General features: G+C 38.9%; 1 protein-coding gene across 1 annotated transcript in view; it reads right to left on the bottom strand.

Annotated features, from left to right (window-relative positions):
* Positions 1-16,923, bottom strand: part of PIEZO2 (piezo type mechanosensitive ion channel component 2) — a 285,292-nt gene that overhangs the window by 130,492 nt on the left and 137,877 nt on the right. Inside the window, exon 5 of the mRNA XM_066546251.1 lies at positions 1,206-1,368. Coding sequence (XP_066402348.1) covers positions 1,206-1,368 — 163 coding nt within the window. The remainder of the gene's footprint in view (positions 1-1,205; positions 1,369-16,923) is intronic.

The raw sequence follows: 16,923 nt of genomic DNA, 5'->3' as shown, positions 1-16,923 counted from the left end.
CTTTTCTGGGTATAGCCCAGGGTTCTAGCCTGCTGCAAAATCCATTTTGCACAGCTTCAACGATAAAGCAGATTTAAAGCTGATAAAACCATGTTCCAGGAGACACAAAGCTTTGCAAAGGTACATCAAACCAAACCCTACATATCCTCCAATGTGCAGTTAAAAAGCTGCAACCTTCAGGCAATCCACAGCTGCCAGGAAAGCCCATAAGAATTCCAACTGCAACTGAGTATAAAGCACAGCCCTGATATTGATCTCTCATGTGCTAGTAACTTGACCAGCTTCTGGCACTGCCACAATCCAGACAACCTGGCAACATGCAGGGAGGCCTCTTTTTACTCTATATAGTGGCACCAAAACGGGCAACTGATCCCCCTAAATATTTCACTCACTTCAAAGTTTTTCAAATTTCTATTTGAAATGAGCAAGTTGAAATTGTCTCCCCTAAAAATGCTGTTTTGAGAGTAAAGAAAAAACATTCCACCCATATGTAAAAGAAGACAGAAATTGAGCCCCAAGCCATGCTAGACAGTCTGATAAAAAACATGTTAAGATTAGTAGTAGGAATTTCTCTGCACCCTGGCCCGAATTCCCACTGTGGCTTTTTATATTACAAAATTGTTTTCCTCTTTCTGTGGATTTTTCTGAATTCAGTATCTCTGCTACACTTCTGCCCACTAGTAAAAGACACAGAAAACACATCAACACTTCCAGCTAAGCCAAATCATTCTCAATCTCACTCAGTATAACCAAAGTTTTAGATAACTCCTTCCATGAACTTAACACACAGTCTCTCTTCTATTCTTTAAGAGTAATTTCTGATAATCACTCAGATGCTGCTGTTATACTTGGATAAGAAATTTGGAAATAGGAATGCTATCTAAGAAACTGAGTACTGTATGTAGCAGAACAACCTTGTCAGATTTAACCAGCAGCTCTGGTGAAGAACAGCTTGTGATGGACTGTCATGATTTTTTTTTAACTCAACATTATTTGAAAAATCCTGTAGCATATCTACCTCTTTTCATATTCTGCTTTGTTTTCTCAACATAAAAACTTTAGATTTTTCCACTTTAAAACAAATAATTTCATTTCCTGAAAGAAAGTTTACTACTTAACATAGCCAGGGCTCATGAAACCATTTCAGAACACAGGAATGTCAAAGCTAACTAAAAGCCATACAGATAGAAATGTGCATTTGATACCATCTCCTCATTTTCAAACTGCATGTTGCACTGTGCTGCATCCTCGGTTACCAGCTTCTGGAACACATTGCGGCAGATGAGCCATATTGTCAGGCTAGCAATGAACATCCCAATATCTGGTACAAATAGTCTGATCACGTTCCCAGCATCTGCTCCTTTCACACTGTATGGGACGAAAAAATAACAAAAAAAAGAAGCATTTGTTATTTTTAATGACATTTTCAACTGGAACAGAAAGTAAGCTCAAGGCAAGGAAAAAAACCCAAAAAACCCCGTCAGTAATAACAAATCTTTGCAGTATGGGAAATATAAAGATGATTGAGGAACTCCAGACAGACAGATATTTTTGCTCTCCAGAAGTACAGAATAAGTGATTATTTGTTGGGAGCTTGCACACTCTTATTTTAGTGATGCTTAGCATTTTGATTAACCCAATTCTGAATCAATTTTTTGAGAGCAATACAGGAATAACCTCCAAATTCAACAAGCAAGATTTCAGCTGAGTACCCAGAAAATCCATCTGTATGAAGCACCATCCTTTTGCCAGCATTCCTTGTAAAGACAACAATATCCAGGTCCACCAAAGATGAGGTTGTCCACCCTTAAGTAAGCCCTAATCCTTCTTCCTGGCACACAGAGGAATGACCAGAATGTGTTTAATATTTTGACATGTTTTATTATGTTTACTGTTAATACATTTTATTCAACAGACTACCTGAATACCTTTTGGGGTATTTAAGCACAAATATTTAAATGCTAATTAATGTGTTCAATCCCTGCCAAAGAAGCCTTTCTTCTGCTCTGCAAGGTTTGTAAGGCATGATTTTTATGTAGGAAAAAGGTTGCACTGTTTCACTGTGCAGATTTAATTGCTTATACTAGGGAATACAACTTTTTGGATTTGGATGTGGTGTCTGAATTTGACTCACTGTTAAAAAGGAGAGCCTGGATTTAGTTTTAGTGGCACAACAAAATTTTTATTAAACTGCTGAATGCACATATTAAACTTACAATTCTTAATGAGAGGACATAATCACAATTAATTTAAAGCGTGAAGTTAAGGGGTGTTAAATATGCAGCTCTAATTTAATTTTTTTACAGGGCTTTAAATCTGTAATCAGTTCTGAGGACAGGTGAACCATCAGTATAGTGCCTTGGGCATGGGTGAGTGCACCAGGTCTTCACAGCCTGAAGTGGTAGAAAACCTAACAGGTTGTTTTACAGATGCAAAGAAAGAGTTCACCTCTGGCATTTCTTCATTGCAGCTTTGAAGCCTAAAATAAACTTTGTGAAGGAGTTACCTGCAACTGCTGTGATTAAATGCAGTTGGAGTATCAAAAAAGTCTCTAATGTGATTACAATACAACCACTGTCAAGAACTGTGTGGGTCTGCTCATACACCCACGATCAAATCCAACATTTCCATCACTGCTGCTCTGCTGACCCAGCTTTTCCACTGATGTGTATCTTGCAAAATAACATATGCTCAAAGTGGGAATAAGGTAAGTGATCAGAAAGCTGGCTTTAATGTTTGTTTCAACAGCTTAACCCTGAATGGTCATGCACTGTATGGCACCTAAGTAGCTTGAAAATATTTTTCTAATGGCTTTCAGTTGTCCTGAAACAGAGAAAAAAAAAGTAATTGAAAGGTTTGCAAAAGAGTTAGATGGCAAAATCCTTGCTGGACTGCTTGCTTGTTTCTTGTGCCACTGGTCCCAGGACAGCATGCTGCAGAGTAAACTGGCCTATGAGAGCATGGCCACTCTGGTTAACATTACAGAAAGTCCAGGCTTGACATGAGCCCCCCCTTCTTTTTGCAGTACGGTGACCCCTAATGTCACTGAAGATTAGCCCAGGCTGCACCTTGGCAGAAAGAGGTAAAAAGTACATGTTTAATGAATCTTTTTCCCAACAACAGTGTACATGAGTTTCATAATAATGTTAATGAACTTTTTTCAATAATCCTGACCATTGTGATGCCTAAAGAGGTTGACCTGGAACAGAGGCTAGACAGTGTTAAAGGAATAAAGTAGGTATTTATTAAAAGGCCTTCAAAGGATACACCTTGGGCAGTCCAAGAGCCCGGCTGTGGCTCTGCCCAAGACAGACACAAGATGGATGCAAGATGCATGACCAGTCACTAATTTAGACACTTTTACGCGTTTTGGTCCATTTACATATTGGGGTCAATTATCTATCAATTAGACCTTCAGGTTATGAAGTCCTGTCTTCCCAGATTGCTCTCCTCAATTCGCTGTTGTTTGTACTTCTTGAGCCTAAAGCTGCAGTGATGACCTTGGTTCTCAGGCTGGAAAAGGATTGTTTTGTCTAACTACCCTGTGAAGAGAGCTTGCAAACACTTTATATGAAGTTCAGAGTCACACACTATTGCAGTACACAATCTAAAATATATGAAAGCTAAAATTTAAGGCATCACTTCTGTAAGTGATTTTTTTCTTACACGGATCTGAATTCTTAATTAATTGAAAATCAAAAATTAATTTTGCATCACTTCTGAAGTCCTTCAGATTCAACCACTCACATGTTTACAAATTAAAAAGTGGCGGCCTTCAAGTACCAGGGCTTCTTAGTTGCACCAGGCTCTCCTTCCTCACATTGTACTCCCATAGAGCCATGCTGGGTATTCCTTTGCATATCCCGCTCCCCAGACTGAGGGGAGACCCCTGCGGGAGCCCTGCCCCTGGTGCAGCTCACATTTCTTTCCAAACCAAGTGCTTCTGATCTTTCAAAATAAATCATTTAGTGTGCTGTTGTGAGAGATGTAACGTACAGCTCAGGCTAGCAACAGAGAGACTGAACAGTGATACCTAACCACGGGGTGGGGGAAAATTCTGCACATGAATAGTTTATTCAGCAAAACCAGTTGCAAATGTATGCTGTCCCCACTTCCCCATGAAAAGGAAAACAAATTGACCTCGGTGTGATAATTAAAAAGGAAACAAAAGATCGCTTGAAAGTAGAAAAATGTATATTCTCCTGTAAAGCAGAATAATAAACTGCCTCATTCAACCCCAAGTAATTTGCTCCCCACTTTTTCACAGCAAAAGCTGAAACAAAAATCAGTTATTCCCACTTGTTATCTCTGGCAACACAAAAAAGAATGGCAAATACTGCCATCATTCCACAAACATTTCTCACTTTATTTGCGCATTCACACATGGTCATATTTTGCATTTGATAACAGTCTATACATTGTGCTCTTTCCCCCAAAAGAGGCTTTTAAACTACCAAGTTAAACAGAAGAACAGGAAACCTATTCAGATCTCCTACAACAACAGCTTTTTTTTTTAATCCCTGCAAGAATCTCATGGTGTTCAATGAATTGGTCATAGCCTTTGATCTTCAGCTGGTAAAGTATAATTTATTCACTTAAATGAAATAATTTACCTACAGGGCAGCTTTAGTTGTAATAGATACCAGTGACTGAAGCTTATAATTCAGCCAGAAACATATTCTGCAGTATAATTACAGTAAATGACAGCTTTAGTTTTTCCTTCTTTCTTGCAGGATGCAGAAGAAAACAACATGGACACACACACAGAAACATACATACAGATACAGACACAGAACGGATTAGGGCTTTGAAATGGTTTATTACTTTCCCTTGAACAAAGAAACAAAATGCACACAATTTTTTAGAGGAGGGACTGCTGCAGTTAGGGTTGCAAGAGTTCCTCTGTAACAAAAATAACTTTTGTAGGACAAAAAAGACTTCATCTACTTTTCTGTCAATATGTGAAACTGTTTTATTATATCATCACACTCCTAATACGGCAATTTCCTCATCAGTGTGTTCCCCTGCTGATTTCAGCTAAATACTTTAAACTTACTGCTTTACAAAGGGTTCATCTATTTTCTGTGCATTTACAGAATTTTCCTAGGACAGTGTGACTCTGGTTTATTCCTGTATTTCTCTGCTGCTCAAGAAACTGAGCAAAATTTCCTACTTTATCTGCACTGAGAATAGAGATATCTGTGGACACACACACATTAGAACCTTTGTCTTAGTTCATGTACTCTTACTGGTAGTCAAACAAATATCATCATAATGAAACATTACATTCTTGTTTGGAGCTGTAGAAATCAGCATTTCTGTTTTTATTAAATAAATTTTTCACTTTTTGCCTTTCTAGAATAACTGTTATTCACAAATTAAAATCATTCAACTCCTACTAAATGTACAAAGCTTTGGTGAACAGTGAAGTGTTAATACTGCCAAACCTGGCCTGATTTCATTTCTTTAGAATGGCAGACACTCTAACTTCCTCTTTTTTTCAGATTTACAGAATAAAACCAGAAAGGCAGCAGAACTATTAGAATTAGAACTCCAATGTTTTCAATTAAAAAAAAGTAAAATATATAGTAAGACACATGTGAGATACCATGAATAATGTACAAAATAGTCCACATATAAAATGAATACCAACAGTCTTCAACTTTAAATATTTACTATTTTGTTACAAATAAACAAAAATGGGAAAGAACAACCAGTCTTTGTTAAACAGAACTAAAATTAATTCAGCATCAGCAATGTATCACAATGTTAAGTGATATGTTAGACAATAAATAAGATAATGCTTCTAGATTAAAGAACTGTAAAAAAGCTTGATTTTATATTGGATACTGGGTAAACAAAGTATTTTAAAGCTTATTTTTTATTGCAGTTTTAAAAGTTAAAAAAAACTCTTATTCATGCATACTACATCTTTCCATACATGCATCCATCTTTCCTCTTGTCCCATCAGGGGTTTTCTATAGCATCTCTTTACTTTCTAATTAATTTAATAAAACAAAAGAGGTAATACTGTATTAACAGTTGGCAAGTGATAACCTAAGGAGGAGATGCATAGATGCTAATAATTTCCATTCATCTGTTTGGTGACTGTGAAACATCTGATATTTCTAATTTGATCTAATATTTCAGGGTAATTAATGCACCTCTGTAAATGCTTACAGCTGAATTCCCATGGGCTTCATCTGCAACCGTAATCATTAAGTTTGGAAGGAAAACAGACCCAAGAACCATAAGCATGGACCCCTGGAAACATGGACTGGCAGTATTTCACAGGTGCTACGCAGTACTGTGAATGATTCATTTGTTTATCATTAGTATCCTCTCTGATCCAAAAATAGTGGAAACTTCGAGGGTACCAAAGGCTACTAACCAGATGGCCTTAGAGATGTGCCTGCTGATCCTTGCTGGAAGAGGGTGTTGGGAATGGCTGCAGCTAGAAGCTAGTTAAAGGGGCTCCTTATCCTTTCTCAGTTTGAAATAAGGATGAAATGTCTGATCTGATATTTACTCTCCTGGGAAACTCCCGCTTTACTTATCTGAATCTAAGGATTGCAGACACTGTCTGAGCCACAGCACTTCAGTGAACACGAAATGCACAGAGTTTATATTCATGGTGCCATACTTGTCTCTGCTAGCTCAAAAGACAAGTTTTCTATGATGTTGGTTCACATGGCATCCTTGCCACCATGTTCAGGGCAAACCTGCACCGTGGGTAAGGTTTACAAGCTGCTGAGCACTGGTAGATCTGCCCTTAGTCTTCTCCTTGCTCATCAACAAATTGAAAATAAATTATATCACAAAAAAAACCAAAAAACAAACTTTGAAATATTAACATCCACAGTGCTTTGTATGCTCTCTTGGTCCTTTCAGTTCATGCAGAGCATGGCATGTGTTTTACCCAAAATACCTGAAGTTGCATTTTCAGAGAATATTGGTCGTGCAAAGTAAATGCGTGGGAGGAAGAGGGAAGCAAAAATGCATAGAAAACTACTTATAAAAATATTTAGCATGCATTGACCTACCCAACATACAAGTTCAAAGGGCTCCTGAAGTATTTGCAAAATCTAAATCACTGCTTACAAACTATGTCTGCACGGATTCAAAACCCAAAAGTACACTTTGCTTTTTCAGGAAAGATACCTTGCAATGAAGAACACACTCTGTATTGCAGAAGTGCTTAACCACGTATTAACCAAACATTTGCTTTCCAAACACCGCTATGCAGAGAGAGCGAGCAGCTATTTGAAACTAAATGTACACTGCCAAGATTTGGTGTCTCGTTGCTTGCATAAAACATTCAACATTAAGAAATTATGGATATGTGCAACAAGTAAAACATTGGTTTGTGGTAATTTTTCTCTTTCTAAAGCACCTATTGCTTCTTTTTGTTCATTGATCTTCTAACAAAGGGCAAGCTCCAGCTTGCCCAGGGCAGCACACAGAAGATTTAAACTTCAGCAGGGATTTTCAGCTATCATGCAAAGCACTCAGCTACACTACTGCCAGACTCGTGACAGCACAACACTCAGCTCGCTTTGCCCATGTCCCACAGCTCCAAATGTGGAGCAGGACTCAGGTTGCACAGCGAAGAGGAAGGGAACAAAATCCCCTCCACACCCATGGTGCTGTGCGTGCCAGCCCCACAGCACAGCGGTGCAAATGACAAGTCCATCCGCTACACAAATTATTTCAGGTCAAAATGGGAATGTGATCCTAGATGGAGGCAGAGCCAAAGTGAGCAGAAGAGACCTGAGGACACCTCAGCTATAAGTGAATTTTGGTCTTAACTCTTCAAAGAAACTCCTTGTTTCCATTTTCAACACTTCTCACACAGAGTTCCTACGTATGCACTCATTGTGTAGGGATTTAGCTTAAGCACTAATTCAGTATTCATTGATCTCTGCAAAACATTCCCAGTTAAATTTGTCCATAATGCTCATAAATATTTGGTAACTGGCAGCACAGTGTTTGCATAAAGGCATACAGATATACATATGCTCCACAATAGTCCTGAGTAAAAGAAAGTGCTGACAATCTGAAGCAGGCTGACATTCTGTGATTATTTCAAAACATATTTTCTCCCTCTCTCCGCAGTTTTCATACTCTAGTTGGAGCATGAACAGATCATCACTTCAAACTACATTTCATTCTGTTGCCAGCATATAACATTCTCACAGAAATTAAAAGACACATCTAGATTTTCCAGTCAGCTGCAGATGAGGAGGGAATAATATATCCCTCAATTACAGCAACCAACATTGTAAATTTCTGTCACTTTACAAAGCCAAATTATCTCCAATACGGAGAAAAAGCACACAACTACCAGTGGTTCAATCTGGAGTGTCCACTGCACTTTATTGTTTGCATAGGAGACCCTTCTGTCCCACAAGACCCATTCCTAATTTAAAACCATCCAAGTGACTGTTTGCTGGGATGGGACCATTCACCCTCAATTCTTCCATATGAAACAGCTCCCAGTCTACCCTGCCTGCTCTGGACATACCCATCTTTCTCTTCAGAGCATCAATCATGACAGGACAGAAAACAACATCTAACTTTTCTCATCACCACCTGCTTGAAAATCCCAGTGGTTTAGAAGCAAGAGCACATGGACATTGCTGGAAGCAGGCTCCAGCCATCAGAGGAACGTGTACAAGATCTCTCCTCACTCCTCTGCTGACTTCCATTAAAACTGGCCAAATGAAACATCTGATTCATCCCACTGGTGCACTTTGTTCATTTCTACAGTGTCAATCAAAAAAGTATGGAGTAGAAATGAGTGGCAAACTAAATCCCCCAATGCCATTAGATGTTGCTTCTAATTTTTCTGTAATTGGAGCCTATAACAGAATCTCTGGATGGCAAACACCCCACATCCATGTGGGAGGGGAGACGACTAATCCCCCGCACTGCTTGATGCCATCTGCTCATTGGCTGGATGTGTGGCCACCAAGGACCTTTCTCAGGTGCAGGAGGCAACTGTCATAGTGTTTTGCCAATGTGGGAGGCTCTTACCTTGTCTTAGCATTAGACAAACCATGATTGCTCAGATCCAAACTGGGCAAAAAGGAGCTGAAGTGAAGGGCTCCAGGCTGGCTGGGTGCCAGGTGTGAGCACACTGCAGCAGGCTGGTCAGACCCAGCACTCAGGATGTTCCTGCTCCACCAGCCACAGACTCCCTTCTGTTTCATGTGCCAGTCTGTGTTTGGAGATCTCACATGATTTACTCATGAACAAAACCCAACAAAAACAAAATAAAACACAAAGCCAAACTGTTAAGCATGCATCCTAGAGAGTTTTTTGGATGCTGATTGCAATGCTGATTGCTCTCCAGATTAAAACAAAGACTGGCTCACATTGTGCTGCTGGTGGGTTTACCACTGCACTGCTCCCAGCTACCACTGTACTGCAGGAGGCTGGGCTGTGCCAAGAACAACACTGACAACAGTCTCACAACTCGAGTGCTCAAACAGCATCGGCCATAAAATATCTTCTATCAGATGTTCCTTTTATTTGAATCCCTAGGTTGAATGGCATGAGAAAAGTTAGCTGAAATTAATTTAGCTGAAAAGAAAATAAGCACAAGGGGTGGTAGGAAACAAGCAACCTGAAAACTGAACACAAACAGTTAGATAAATAAGATTCATCCTGAATGGAGACAACTTCTAAGAGGGCCTTATGCCAGTGCTGAGGCAGCCCAGACCATCAGTTCAACACAACACAATGACAGGTTTCAGAGGCACAAGGACCCTACATGAAATTGCCCAAGCACAGAGAAATTTTCTCCTTCAGTTAGCAGTGAGGACGTACCTGGGGTACCAAATTTAACAGTAATGATGAAACCTCAGGCAAAGACTGCTCTGTCATCATTTCCTTCCTTCTATTTTATCATACTTTACTTGTCAGCATCTCTTAGTCTATAGTGACATGAGGTTACTCTTCTTTTTGCAAAGTACCTAGACTACTGTAGCATGCTGTAAGAAATGGCAGAGTAATAATCACACATTTTTTAGCTTTTGCTTTCAGTGTGGTAGAAATTAATAATTTTCTTGTTAAATTATTTAAAATAATCCTGTTCTACTTCAGGTTTCATTTCCCTTTAATCTCATTGTGTTGCTGACTGCACATATGCTGCAGTTGTTAGCAGAAAGTAAATTTACCTATTTGATTTACATCCCTGAGACTCATGATCTCTTATTTGTCTCCCTAGTTTTATCTAGCCTCACCTGGGCACCTTATTAAGCCCTTTTGTTTGTTTAACCACTAGTGTCACATAAAAAAGATTACAAGCTGCCATCATGTGATTTGGGAATTCTCCTGTCATAAATGTGCAGCCAATATAACACCCCTGTGGCAGAGGCTGGCAGAGAAGTATCAGAATGAAAACAGGCATACTGTGCACTGCTAACATTTCTTAGATTGATTGACCTCCTTCCACAGTTCTCTCTCTTGAAAATCTATGTCTCCAAGTAAAACAGAAAATAATAGAACAAAATAGCTCAGTTGAAGGGGTCTTACAGTGATCTTCTAGTCCAGCTTCCTGACCACTTTAGGGCTGACCAAAAGTTAAAGCATCTTATTAAATGAATTGTCCTGATGCCTCTGACTGGCTGACAAGGCCAAAGTCCTCAGACACTCCTCACAGGACATGCCTTCCAGCCCTTCCACCAGCTTTGTTACCCTCTTCCCAAAAAGGACTTCAGCATTCTTCTTAAATTGTGGGGCCGACACTGCACATAGTGCTCAAAATGAGGCTGCACTGACACTGCATACAGGGGGAAATATTGAGTGCACCACATCTCTTACTTTTTTTCTGAAACCACTAATTTTAATTATTGCCCTCTTCCTGACATAGGCTACAATGAGCTCTACCTTAAAATAATTCATTTACTTCATTTACTTATTTGGTTTCAGACCTCTGGCTGATCACAGTAAAAAGACAAATCACCCTTTTTCTGCTCAAAGAAACTGAAAGAGCCATCAATATTCCAAAATGTGCACAAAACTGAAGCTGCTAAGTTAGAGCCTATACCATTCCCAGTGACTGAGGAATGGGAATGGCATGAAAAACCTCCCTGACTTGTTCTGCTGAAACTGTACTTCTGCAGATGACCAACATTACCAGAGGAAGTCTTAGAGCAGGATTGAGGCAGCATCTGCAGTTGAAGGCCTGGTCTATGTGCATGAGTTTGCAAAGGAATGTAGCAGCACTTGTGTTATTTCTGATTCAGCAATTGCTCTCCAAGCACCTTCACCTGAAATTCAGCCTTGAACAAAGCTGATATAACACATAAAAAAGTCATAATGATATTGTGATTTACAAAGTTGTATCTTGACTCACATGGATTCCTACAGCAGTTTAAAAAAAAAAAAACAAACCAAGGCATAACAGAAATAACAAAATAAAATTGACTAAGAGGATGCTTCGGAGACTTCATTAAAATTTAATAGAGATTTTTATCTTTCAAAGTTTTATCATCTCTCAGACAGTAAAGAAGTTCTTTGCTCCCTCATTTTGTTATGGAAAGAGAGAGCCAGATGATCAGCTGATACCAATTATAAATTATAGGTCAAGATTACCAAAGGAAATGAAATATGGGGGCTGACTGATCCAATTTCTAGCAGCACTGAACTGGAGCAGATGTGAGCATGGAGCCCTGCAATGCTTTCCTCCCACATGTCTTTTTCTCCTCTGAATGGCAGCCCATGAAGGGAAAACTTGGCTTCTCAGTAAGTTCCCGTAATTCATCTAGGTTCCACAATAACAGCTTATATTCCTTTGTGTTCTGACAGTGTGCAGAGACCACAAAAGTCCCCAGTGAACTTGGGGTGTTCACCTCCATTCCACTTTTCTCATCATATGCATATGGTAATGAATATTTACTAGCTGCTTGGAAGAAACAGTACAGACCCTTTACTCATGTCAAAAAAATGGGAAGAACCCTATCCTGTGGAGCTGTCTTCCAGGGCTAGATTAATTTTTCAACACAAATGTCATTTTCTGAAAGAAAGAAAGAAACCTTACTAATTTCCTCTATTTTTTTCTGATTAACTATTCACCACTTTACACTACTATTTCACATTAGCTCACCATTTGCCCAGAACATCTAATACTAATCTTCCTGTGTAATACAAAGTCTGCTAGAATTTTCTGTTCACTCAGCTACTTTCTCTGGACACGTAGAAAAGCCATTCATATACTTGATTCTATTTCTCCAAGTTTTCTGGTCACTCTGAACATCTCCAGAGTTCTAAAAAAGAGGAGCATATGGCCACTCTTTAAATACATTTTAGGACTTGTGCACAGTGGGGTTGTTCAAACTAGTGTATTATGATGAGTGTTGTTTAATGCACAGCTAATACTTTAGAAAATCGTATTTTACTTTAAATTTTTTTTTTTACTTAAAAACCCCACTTTGTTAGCCAAAAGAAAATTATGAAATGAACGTGCAAAACCACTGTGACGGAACCCACAAATGTATTCTTTCACCTTTTAATTACATCAGGCTTTATCATTATATCTTTGTAGGACTTTTTATCCTCGTTTTTTGCATTCATGTGCTTTATCCTCTTCACTGACAAGTTTTTAATTTAAAAGTTACAACTGATTTGATTGCTCATTCACAACTGCATCTGCTGCAGCAATTGGTTGTGCAATCACTTGCCAATGTCATCACATAGCAGTGGGATGCAGTTGGATGGCAAACACACACATACACTAAAGCTACAGGAAGACTGTAAATAAATGAAAAGTAACCAAAGTAGTTTTTTACATGCTGAATCAAAAAGAAAGCAATGTTATGACACTGCAGTGACAGTGGGAGGGAAGGGAAGGGGTTATGCCAGATGCAGAAGATGACAGATATGCTGCTGTGTGCAGAGCAATGTGGAACAAATATAAAATCTGCACTGCTGTTCCTACCCTGGCAGCTTGGCTGTCTGCATTGTACAGGATCAGATCTCTGACAGTCTCTTGATCCACTCTCACAGGGCAGAAATCAGGTTGGCATGCTGGAGAAAAGGTAGTTTAAAGCCATTCACCTTCTAGACTGAGATGGAGTTACACTATGAGTGTTGCAGAAGAGTCCTGCAAAGCTCAGATATCACTTTGATAGTTTCAAAATCTTTACTGGGGATACAAAATTTTCCTAAATGTTCACCTTCTGTAACCATGTGACCGTGACAGTCACCAACATTTTCTTACAATGATACACACACCCATTTACAGCCCTTACAGCTATGAAGAGAAGTTGTGAAATGTGAAGCAACTTCACTCTTAAATGTTTGAAGTCAGGAGAAGAATAACAATGATTTTAAATCATTCCACTTTGAAGCTATTCATGATTATTCTTGGCATCCAATCTTTACTTGTTTTTTACTTCAAGTTAGAAAACAGCAGAAAAGCCATAAAAATACTTCAGGGAATGTGTCTTTATATCTGCAAAAGAAGAAACCAATGTCACAAGGAAAAAGAAAAAATATTTTTTGTTTCTTACTAAACAACATTACATACTGAAATATACATATCTTTGGTATCTTCAGTAGAGTGTATCTAGTACCAAACACCTTCGTACAGGCAGTGTAAAATTTTAATTTCTGTTTTGGTCCAAACTGTTCTAGCAGAGAGCAATTTTAAGACTGGAAGGATGGGACAAACCCATATTAATCCCTCTTTTGTCCTGGCCTATCAAATTATTCCTTTTCCCAAAAGCTACCCCCAGCGCTGGAAGTGTTGGAAAGCGGTTTTATAAAAGTATTTGGCTTGGTTTCTAAACACACCTTTGCTCTACTGTTAGAGAAACACTATGGTGTATGTTAGGAAACTTCAGCCATGCTGATAAATAAATGAGTTTCAAGTTTCAGGTTTGTTTGATGGACTTTTCCTAGTTCATTGGAAAAAAAAAGAAAAGGAGAAAAGGAAAAACGTGACAAACCTTCTTATTCATAAAGCATCTTGCAATTAGTAACACTACTGTGCTTCTCATCTTCTCATCTACACACAGCTAAATTTTAGATTTATCACAGGCACATCACACAATTAAGAGATTTATGTGCCTCCAGGATGTTTGTACACCAGCTCTCTTGCTGCACAGGAGGTGCACAGGAGGCTGGACAGGAAGCAGGACTGTCCTGCTTCCCACAAGTGAGTGGCTTCTTGAACTTCAGCCTGTCTGGGCAGAGGATTAAAACCCAGTCATCACACATGTGTGCTTTACTTGTATAAAAATATGATTTTCCTCTGGACTACCTGGTGTGATGTGCACCTTGGGTTTTTAATACTTGAATTCTCTCTAAGAGAGTTTAGAATTCTCTAAATTGTAGAGAATTTACTATATTCCCTAAAAACTAGTTTATTTATACCACTAACAATGAATTTTTGCCTTGGTTCCATTTACTCTTGTGAGACATATCTTTGAAATCTACTGAGTTGCTTATATGATTAAGAACTGTGTGTTCAGACATTTAGAAAATTCACATTGCTGCTTTCTAAGTTGTTTAAAAAGAAGATGCCAAAGTAGCTGCAATCAACCCAGAGAAACTCCTTTCTTGGCATATTACAATGACGTACACCAGAGAATAGCCATGAATACTGTAATTATTTTAGGTAGAGATTGTTTATACTACCATTAAGACAGCCACTTAAACATAAAGATGGGGGTTAAAACCCAAAAAGTCTCTTAAATCTGCTCAAAACAAATGAAGTTACTTTAGTGACTGTTTACATATTTTGTGATAGTTTTATCACTTTTTCTTAATAAGGACAGCTTTGAGAAAATCCCACAAGTAAGGAAGCAATTAGTGGTCTAAGTGTTTTTAGCCATGTAGTGACCACCTAAAAAGCTTCTATAAATAAGTCTCCCTCAGTGAATTATTTTTTGCAGTCTTGCAGGTATGCTACACAAAGGCTACAAAACCATCACTAGCAAGATATTAAAAAACATTCTGTGACATGGTTGCTAGGAAGAAATGTGTTTATTATGCAAAAGCTAGGGTAGTATATTGCAAAACTTGCAAAAATGACATCTGTCAAAAATCAGTTTTTCTTCTAGGGAGAGGAGAGAGGAGAGAGGAGAGATTTCAACTGGAAAGGAGCTACAATGATCATCTAATCTTACTACTCAATCACCAAAATTTAAAGCATGCTATTAAGGGCATTGTCCAAATGACTCAGGCAGGCTGACAGTCACTGCAAACATGGGGCTTCAACTTCTCTTGAGGAAGCCTGTTCCAGAGTTTGGCGACCCTCTTGGTAAAGAAATGCTTCCTAATATCCAGTCCAAATCTCCCTTGATGGATGCAGCTTTCAACTATTCCCAGAATTTCTTCATGGGCTACTACAGCATGCCTGATACAAAGTATTGTTTGAAGGGGGAATCAGAGGGAGCACACTGAACTGACTACACACAACAACACTGGAACAAAGGTCAACATTGGAATAAAATCCAAGGTAAGTTAGACTGGTTTAAAACAAGGTTTAAATTGTTTCTATCTCACTATTTAATATAGACTGAAAGATTTCAGTTGACACGTTGCTGAAAAAAAAAGCTACTTAAATTTTCCTCATGTCTTCTTAAACATTTTTTTTCTTTGCAAATACAATTCCATTTTTATTTTGGCTTTCTCTGCTTTCTCTGTAACTCAGACTTTTATTTCAAAGTCTTGCTTTTTGTCAGAGCAGCGAAGAAAACTCAATTTAAGATAGAACCTCAGGCATGCAGAATATATCAAATAAAACTGAAAACACATTTCTTCCCCATTTCCTACACTATAAACAAGACAAATACTTCGGCACACACATGCACAAATTCCACAGCCCTGGCCACCACGAAGTAACAAAAAGAGAGAAGCTTTGTGAATTAAATTAAAGCAACCTCAGTCCCCCTGTCTTCCCAGGACTCAGCACCCTGTGCTGCCCTTTGCCTGGACACAAGTGTATGCATGTGGGAAGCCAAATCATCTTCTGCTCATCGCACCCTGAGAAAAGAACTGCAGTGTTATGGCTGGAAGGACATAAATAAGACTTTCTGATGTAGTCCTCTGCCTCCAGATCCCTACCTATTATTACTTAGGTGTGGCAGCCTGGGGCTGCAGCTGAGGTAGCCAGTACCATGTTTGGCCCAGATGAGAAAGGTGTGGAGGGCTCAGAGTTGGTGCAGCACCTCTTGTCACACCTTCTGCATCACCAGTGTTATTGGAGCTGTAGCCTTTGGGGATCTCTGAACCTCAACCCTAAAACCCCAAAAAGCAGTTTGGGGTTGAGGATGAGGCCCTCAGTGACATGTTTTACCAGGCAGAGTAATGATAAAATAGAGATACCACCCAGAAGACAACACTTGTGTTGCAAGCAATAAACTGCTCTTTTATTCACAGCCTCCCAAAGGAATGTGTGGAACTGGTTCTGTCTCTCGACTCCTTATGTTACATTTATCTGCCATATTATTCAAATAGCACATGCAACCATAGAATATTCAAAACTGCAGAATAAATTCACATTCATTAACTCCTACAAAAGTGTGATGGCCATCGTATATTAAGGATAGAAAGTATAAACAAGCCATCAATTAATCTAATCTCTCCAATTTGAAGCACATCAAGGATGGTATGGTGTGGAAGAGAGGCCTGCCAAAGTAAGTGCCTGAGCACTGAAAAATTAGCACTTGCTTAAGTGCTTTGAGAGACAAGAGACCAAAACAATTTTACAGACTAATACAGCTATTTTTCCCAAAATGGTGAAAGATGTGCCTGGCAGGGGTTTTCCAAGTCCCTTTGATTGCACCACTGCACCCATTTTTCCTTGTCTTCTCAAATTATTCAACATTAGTGAAAATTATTCAAGCTGCACTGTTTCTTTTAAAATAACCTCTCAAGGATCAGACCATACAGCCTCATGCAGCCCCCGGC

This window comes from Molothrus aeneus, chromosome 1 (genome assembly GCF_037042795.1).
Source record: "Molothrus aeneus isolate 106 chromosome 1, BPBGC_Maene_1.0, whole genome shotgun sequence".
In the NCBI taxonomy this organism is placed as follows: Eukaryota; Metazoa; Chordata; class Aves; order Passeriformes; family Icteridae; genus Molothrus; species Molothrus aeneus.
The sequence above is the reverse complement of the archived record's forward strand: the minus strand, read 5'-3'. Positions and strand labels throughout refer to the sequence as shown.